Genomic DNA, 8289 nt, shown 5'->3' with positions numbered 1-8289 from the left:
TCCTCCTCTATGACAGAAGAAGCCACCCATCGGCCTGGACGGCAGGATCCGGACATGATTGGGTCTGGTGGCGATGGGAACCCGAGGGTTGGAACTTGGGCTGGCTAGGGTTGAGGAAGAAGCGAGCGCAAAGGAAGAAGACGAGTCTGGGACCCTATATAAAGTACCCAAGTACTAAGCGTATCCACCTGGGTCTCGAAACTTACCAATCTCTAGAGAGTTGTACCCGGGGACGGTTGGGTTACCCACGCCTGCATTAATGAAAATCCCGTGAATATGGGAACACGATCTCTGCCTTGTTAAGACAAGCCAGTAAAACTGCGTCCCGAGACGTGGGGCGACGCGCCAGCCAACGGTTGGAAATAGTGACCAGGCAGGCGTGATGTCATAAACAGTTTCCAATAAATTAGGCTCGTATATTTTCTGCAAATATATATACAGCTCCGGATATATCTACTACATCCGAAGACTATCTTGGAGTTCGGAGAAAGGGGAACCCGCCTTGCAATGCCGAAGACAATCTGCGCGCCGGACTCCTCGTGATTGAAGCCAGGTTCAGGGGCTACTAAGGGAGTCCTGGACTAAGGGGTCCTCGGGCGTCCAGCCTGCTATCTATGGGCTGGACTGATGGGCTGTGAAGGCATGAAGACCGAAGACCATACTCGTGTCCGGATTGGCCTTTCCTTGGCGTGGAAGGCAAGCTAGGCGACCAGCTGTGAAGATTCCTTCTTATGTAATCGACCCCATGTAACCCTAGATCTCTCCGGTGTCTATATAAACCGGAGAGCATAGTCCGGATAGGAGGCATTCATTACCATATACACATAGGCTAGACTTCTAGGGTTTTGCCATTACGATCTCGTGGTAGATCAACTCTTGTAACACTCATATTCATCAAGATCAATCAAGTAGAAAATAGGGTATTACCTCCATAGAGAGGGCCCGAACCTGGGTAAACATCGTGTCTCTCGTCTCCCGTTACCATCGATCCTAGATGCACAGTTTGGGACCCCCTACCCGAGATCCGCCGGTTTTGACACCGACACCCGTTCTCCAGAAACTCTGATATGGGTAGGGCCCACGATGGAGCCATCACCACGGCGAAGATGGCCACCAAGGTGGGTTCCGGGGCGGCGACGGCCGGGTCGGGGATGACGGCGGCCGGGTCAAGGACGACGGCGGCCGGGTCAAGGGTTGCGGTCCCTGAGACGGGCTCAGCAATCCTCGAGCCGGGTTCAGCAGACCCCGGGCCGGGTTCGACAGTCCTCGGGTCGGGTTGAGGTGCGGCCAGGATTTCTGGCATGAACATGGACTCGGAGTCCCGGGACAGCTTGACGGACGGCTTGTGCAGGTGCTCGAGGGAGATGACGGACGGTACGGACTGCCGTGACAAGGCGATCTTGGCGAGCGTGTCAGTGGCCTCATTTTCCGTTCGCGGAACATGGAGGAATTCGCAGCCGATGAAAAAACCGGACATCTTTTCGACGAGGAAGCGATAGCTTTCCATGTTGGAGTCGCGGGCGTCCCATTCGCCGGAGTACTACTTCACCACCAAATCTAAGTCGTCGTAGCACAGGATGCGCCGGATGCCGAGTTCCTTGGCAAGCCGGAGGCCATGGACAAGGTCTTCGTACTTGACGACGTTGTTGGAGGCAGCACGATGCCGGCCCCTAGGCCGAGGCGCATCTTGGAGCCGTCGAAGTGCATGCGCCAGTGTGTCGAGTCCGGCGGCGGTGGCATGTACTAGGTCTCAGTCCAGTTGACGAGGAAGTTAGCCAGGGCCTGGGACTTGATCGTAGTGCGAGGCTCGTAGAGGATGGTGTGGCCGGCTAGCTCGAGCGCCCACTTGGCAACCCGGCCAAAGGCGTCCCGGCAACCGATGATCTCGCCGAGGGGGGGCCGTGCTAACCACGGTAACAACGTGCTCTTGGAAATACTGCTTCAATTTCTTGGCGGTGAAGTACACGCCATAACACATCTTCACGCAGTGCGGGTAGTTCTACTTGGAGGCGGAGAGCACCTCACTTAGGTAGTAGACAGGGCGCTGGACGGCTTGGATCTTGCCCTTCTCTGGTCGCTCAACCACCATCACTGTGCTGACCGACCGCGAGGTTGCGGCAATGTAGAGCAATGGCGGCTCCTTCTCGGCCGGCGCGGCCAGGACGGGTGCGGTGGAGAGCATGCGCTTGAGGTCCCTGAAATCTTCGTCATCCTGGTCGTTCCATTTGAACGGCGTCGTCTTCTTCATCAGCTGATACAGGGGCAAGGCCATCTCGCCCAGCCCGTTGAGGAACCAGCTGACCGAGGCCAAGCAGTCGGTGAACTTCTGGACATCGCGCCACCGGGCCGGCTTGCACATGCGCTCGATGGCCTTGATCTTCTCCGGGTTTGCCTCAATGCCGCTCTCCGAGACGAGGAAGCCGAGTAGCTTTCCGGCTGGGACGCCGGAAACGCATTTCTCCGGGTTGAGCTTGACTTGGTACTTGTGTAGGTTGGTGAAGGTTTCCTTCAGGTCATCGAGGAGCGTGAGGTGATGCTTGGTCTTCACCACGATGTCGTCCACGTAGACATGGATGTTGCGGCCGAGTTGCGGCAGCAAGCATTTCTGCATGCAGCGCTGGAAGGTGGCGCCGGCATTTTCAGGCCAAATGACATGGTGATGTAATACGCGCCAAAGGGCACGATGAAGGACGTCTTCAGGGCGTCGGCCGGGTCCAGCTTTATCTGGGGATAGCCGGAGTAAGCATCCAGAAAGGACGGGAGCTCACAGCCGGCAGTGGAGTCAATGACTTGATCGATCCGCGGGAGGGCGAATGGATCCTTTGGGCATGCCTTGTTCAGGATGGTGTAGTCAATACACATGCGCCAGGTCTTGTTCTTCTTCAGGACGAGGACTGGGTTGGCCAGCCACTCGGGGTGAAACACTTCCATGATGAAGCCGGCCGCCAAAAGCTTGGCGACCTCTTCACCAATGGTTCTTCTCTTCTCCTCAGAGAAACGTCATAGGGGTTGGTTGATAGGCTTGGCGTCCTTGCGGACGTGGAGTTTGTGCTTGGCGTACTTCCTCGGGATACCCGGCATGTCCTTTGGGGCCCATGCAAAAATATCCCAATTCTGATGGAGTAAGTCGACGAGCTCGCCTTCCTATTTGCTGTCGAGGCGGGTGCCTACGACAACGTACTTGCTGCAGCTGGAGTCTTCCGGGTTTGACTTCACTTTCTTGGTCTCCTTGGAGGGCTTGAACGAGGCCTCGTAGTCCAGCTCCTTGGCCAGAACCAGCACGGCCGACATCTCACTGGCCAGGTCGACGACTCGGTCGAGCTAGCGCCGCTCCTCGGCAATGACCAGCAACTCGGCCAGTTTGGCGCCGTCTCGGGCGCACTCCAGGGACTTGCGGTAGTCACCAGTGATGGTGATGGAGTTCGCGTAGGGAGACGGGAGCCGATCCATAGTGGTGTATTGATTGGTGAATATGTGGACTCGTGTGCGCCACCTCAAAAGAGTTACTTGCAATCGTAGTACAAGATAGCCACTGAGTCAAAGCTGGCTTGCTGCAGTTAAACTCCACCACCCCTTTGTTGATACTGATGCATATGTAGCTAGTTCTGATGTAAGTCTTGCTGGGTACATTTGTACTCATGTTTGCTTAATTTATGTTTTTGTAGAGAGACCTCAGTCTCACTAGTAGTTCCGCGTGGACTTTGACGTTTAGCCTGTTACCTCAGCTACGATCTTGTGCCCTCGACAGGGTCTTGTAGATAGTCAGGCTTCTCAGCCTTTTTCATTTGTAGTTGTCTGTACTCAGACAAGATAAGCTTCCGCATGTGTTATTGCTTGTATGACTTGAATGCTGGGTCATGAGACCCATGTTTGTAATATCTGGCTCTTCGGAGCCTAATGAATAAATACTTTGAGTCGTAGAGTTTTGTTGTGATGCCATGTTGTATTTACACATATCGAGCATATTGTGTGTATGATTGAAATGCTTGGTATGTGTGGATCCGACAACCTAGTTGTCTATCCTTGGTAGCCTCTCTTATGGGGAAATGTAGTCTAGTGCTTCCACTGAGCCATGGTAGTCTCCTACAGCCCGGTTTACCGGAGTCCTGTTAGCCCAGTTGCTATTGCTCCCGAACACTTAGACTGGCCGGCATGTGTCCTTCTTCGATCCTGTGTCTGTCCCTTTGGGGAAATGTCACGCGGTGTCTTTCGGAGTCCTGTTAGCCTGCTACAGCCCGGATTTCCCGGAGTCCTGCTAGCCTAGTTGCTACAGCCCGGATTCACTCGCTGATGACCGACACGTTCGTTGCTGGGTCATGTATGCCTGTCCCTGTAAGTTAGTGTCACTTTGGGTTCACGACTAGTCAGGTTGGCCCGGGTTCTCTGTCATATGGATGCTAGCGACACTATCATGTACGTGAGCCAAAAGGCGCAAACGGTCCCGTGTCAGGTAAGGTGGCACCCGTGGGAATACCGTGTGTGAGGCCACAGAGTGATATGATGTGTTACATGCTAGATCGATGTGACTTAGGATCGTGGTCCTGACAGCTTTGGTATCAGAGCCTGACTGCCTGTAGGATTACCAAGCCAAACCGGTTGAAGTTGAGTCTAGAAATGCTTTAGTTATATAAGGGAATTGATTGTGGATGGGAACGTAAGGCTCTTTTTACTCCTTTACCTTATGCCCTTCTGTTCTGAGTCATCCTATCTTTCCTACGGGGTTAAGGAACTAGGCTTCCTTTTCTTCTATCAGGATCACGTGTTACTAATCCATAGACTTATAGGATTGATGGATTCAAGCCCCTGTGCAGTTTCTACTACTTCCGTATGTTCGTAGCTGGCCTCAGAACCTTGTTATTGTGATGTTGAGTGGTTATGCCACATTTTTGCAGGATGTCTCAAATCTTTTTGAGCATTTACAGCCGTTATGTTGTCCGAGTCATCCCAGGTTTCTAAATAGTCTGATGCCTTTGCAAGTCCTTTCCTCCCGTTCCTGATGCTCCTTTGGGTCAGATTAACCACCCTAATCAGTGAGTTGGGGTACTCCATTGCCTCGGTATATAGGTTGGAGCTATTATTATGAACCTAGGCATCCTAGAGAACCACCTCGTAATCTAGCAATGCTTTATATTCCTAGTGTGATGATTCTGGCCATCATTCTCAAAAGCATCCCGTGATGTTATTAGTTAGTAGGTATTCTATTCCTGGGTTCTTAAACCCGAGATTCACTCTACTTACCTTCTGTTAGTAGTGTTTGCTAGTTCCTTTATGATATTAGTAACCTTTGCGATAGTCCACGAGGTCCGTGGTATATCATTCTTCCAATACCATGAACCATGATGGCAGAAGTTTGTTGAACCAAAAGATAACAATAATGAGTGCTCTCGACGAGTTCTCCATTCAAATTGTGAATCTGCCAGTCCTTCTTCTTCTGCATGGGTTATCGGGAAGAAATATGTTGAACTTGTTCGACATACTAATCCATGCGTCCACAACTCAGAAAATTATATGCACCTTGAGTTGTCCCCCTTTAGTTGTATTCTGACCTTAGCCTATCAGTCGACAGTCAAGAGTATGTGTGCATTCGTGTCATCGATGCCTATTATTTTTATGGTCCGTCAAGCCATTCTATTCGGGAATGACTAGGAGAAACAAACTCCAGTACCTCATCCATATCCAGGATTGGGTCAAAGCAGTTGTGCTCTGCAGATCAAAATGCCAATCCAGCTTTTGTTCTGTTCTACCTTGGAGTGCTACCCTCTTTATGTCGGGAATATCATAGGAATTGCACAACCTCTTGTGAGTTCTTGATGTAGTAATACTTCTCGCCATAACTATTCATTCCTCGGTTCCCGTGTTATTGTAACCGGAATGCCGACAAGTGAATCGTGATGTGTGAAATCAATACTCCTAGCAACCATGTTGCTTGGTAGTTAATGGACAATACTCTCATTCTTAGCGTGCTGGTTATTGAGTCATCATCCTAAGAATGATCGTGCTACCTAGTCCTTATTTGTGGTGCAATCTTCGATCAATGAGTTAGGATTGTGTCAATCCCTCGCCCTTTTGATCATATCATCTTGCCTCGAAAGCAAGATTGCTCCCGAGCTTAATAACATTTCGGTGGTTCATGATTTTCCGGATATCTTCACGGAAGTATCACCAGATCGTCCCCTGACCGATATGTTTAGTTCGTGATCAAGTTGGTTTTCCAATAAACCACTCTTTCTCCAAGAATCCGTGTTGGATACCCCTGAGCTAGTTGGTTAAGCCAAACAACAACTTGGAGAGTTGGAAGATAAAAGCTTGTCTGACTTAGTTCATGTTAAGGGATATCTTGTGTTTGTGTGTTTGTTGTAGAACGATGATTTCTTCATCGATTGGTCCTCGTGATCAGTTGTTGAACCTATCGCCTTGCCCAAACCTTGATTTGAGTGTGGGCCATCGTCAAATCAAGTTAGCACCAATGATGTTCGTAATGTTGTCTTACTCATGGTTGATCCCTCGAGCATGCACCATTACATCTTTTGGTATGACCAATACTATCACATTGTTCACATAATGGTGGAAGTCCAGTGATATGGAAATTCCGATGAGTTGATGTTGAGCCCATCAGCAACATTTTGTCTCCTCCATGATTCGTGTTGAACATTGAGCTAGTGTTGGAAACTTTGTAAGCATTGCCTTTGAGTTCTGCTCATGAGGTATATGCTTTGGTAAAAGAAGTGACTTTCTCCAAGTTCACATGCATTAGGTGTAAGTTGCCGCCCTGAATTTGAGAAAGGTTTGTTTTGTTTCCTCTGGAATCATCCCAAATCGGTCATGCATACGTGCAAAGTATTCTATGGTTTGGTAGATTAATTACCTTCACTCCATACGTATTCCCTAGCACACCAAGCTACTGATTGATTTGTTCAAGGAGAAGAAGTTCCTTCTTAAGAGCTAATCATGACTTATGCAAGGACTTTGTTATCCACAATGATGGTTCCCCACCTGAACTCGGTAGTGTTTTATTATAAGACTACTATGTGGTCATGCTTGTCTGCGACAGCGTGTTCACATGTGTGTAGCAGAACCAGCTAATGTTTTGGAGCTTGCTATCGTAGTTCATCTCTCGAGAATCTCGCAACGTCATCTCGTCGGTTTGTGTTGCAAACTTTCTTTTCCAGACACGTTGTCTGAATTATCCTGTTACCAACCAGATTTGAATCTCGGGCAGATATGATGGTTGGAACTTCTCCCAAGAACTATGATATAGGTTCCGGTAAAGTGGACGCGTCTAGCTGGAAGATCTATTATTGTGGTATCTTTACTAAGCCGTTTGGTCACATCCCATGAGGATTTTCTATGACTTATTCTAGAAGTTGTTCCTTATGGATGCATTTTGTTTCCGAAGTCCGACCTACATTTGATGGCCATGTTAATACGTTTAAGTATGATCTTGGTATCTAGTACATCAAGGAGAACATTAGAAGCGGAGTGCTAACCGTCTCTCGGTCGATCATCCAGGTTTTGTTCCTTGGCATTGCTAAGGACAAATCTGAGAAAGTGTTGTCCTCCTTTAGACCTGCATCCTACATCGTTATTCATCATGGTAGTACGAGGTGTCACCAGGATCTTGGCACAGATGTTGGTAATACCCTGATGAATATGGAAATGCTCAAGTTCTTGAGAGCACGCTCAGACACTAGGTTACATCCTCGGTATCAATTGGAATGTGCCTCCCGTTTGCCGAGTTGTTCTATAACCATAGTTTCCTTTCCCAACTGAGTATGGCATTTCCCCGAACCCCTTCAATCGATCATCGTAAATCGCTCGATCTTTGAGGAGATCGTTTCCTGTGGAATATCCTTTCTTCGTCATTGAGTTGAGTGAAGATCTCAAGAGCAAGGATATCAAGATCAACATGAAGCAAGGAATCAACGTTCCTATGAAGGGCAGTTGGATCATGAAGATTGTAATAGTTCGAGTCCCCTCTTCCTTTTACCCTATGCTTGAATCTCGGGACGAGATTCTTGTTTAGTGGGGGTGAGTTGTCACATCCCTAGTTTTGCTTTGCTCTGAGCTAGCTAGTCATGTGTGCATCATGTTTAAAATTCAATGAATTTGAAATAGGGACTTGTGAAAGCCTCAGAAATCATTTTGGAAATGATCTAGATAAAAATTGCTTCAATTTGGCCCAAGAAAATGTTCCTGTTTTTCTCTAATAATATTGGCCAGAGCTAAGATTCCAACCAATATTTCTAGGAGCTCAGAAGTATTTATTTTTGGCCATTTGAGTTAATCCAG

General features: G+C 48.8%; 1 protein-coding gene across 1 annotated transcript; it reads right to left on the bottom strand.

The window, feature by feature from the left end:
• Positions 1-1999: 1999 nt before the first annotated feature.
• On the bottom strand, positions 2000-2359 carry LOC141040894 (uncharacterized). Its single transcript, XM_073507009.1, has one exon. The coding sequence runs from the start codon at positions 2357-2359 to the stop codon at positions 2000-2002; it is 360 nt and encodes a 119-aa protein (XP_073363110.1).
• Between the last annotated feature and the right edge of the window lie 5930 nt (positions 2360-8289).

The sequence above is a fragment of the Aegilops tauschii genome, chromosome 2 (genome assembly GCF_002575655.3).
Source record: "Aegilops tauschii subsp. strangulata cultivar AL8/78 chromosome 2, Aet v6.0, whole genome shotgun sequence".
NCBI classification, from domain to species: domain Eukaryota; kingdom Viridiplantae; phylum Streptophyta; class Magnoliopsida; order Poales; family Poaceae; genus Aegilops; species Aegilops tauschii.
The sequence above is the reverse complement of the archived record's forward strand: the minus strand, read 5'-3'. Positions and strand labels throughout refer to the sequence as shown.

Excerpts from the sequence above, each read along its gene's own strand:
- LOC141040894 (XM_073507009.1), bottom strand. The coding sequence starts at position 2,359 with ATGTGCAAGCCGGCCCGGTGGCGCGATGTCCAGAAGTTCACCGACTGC.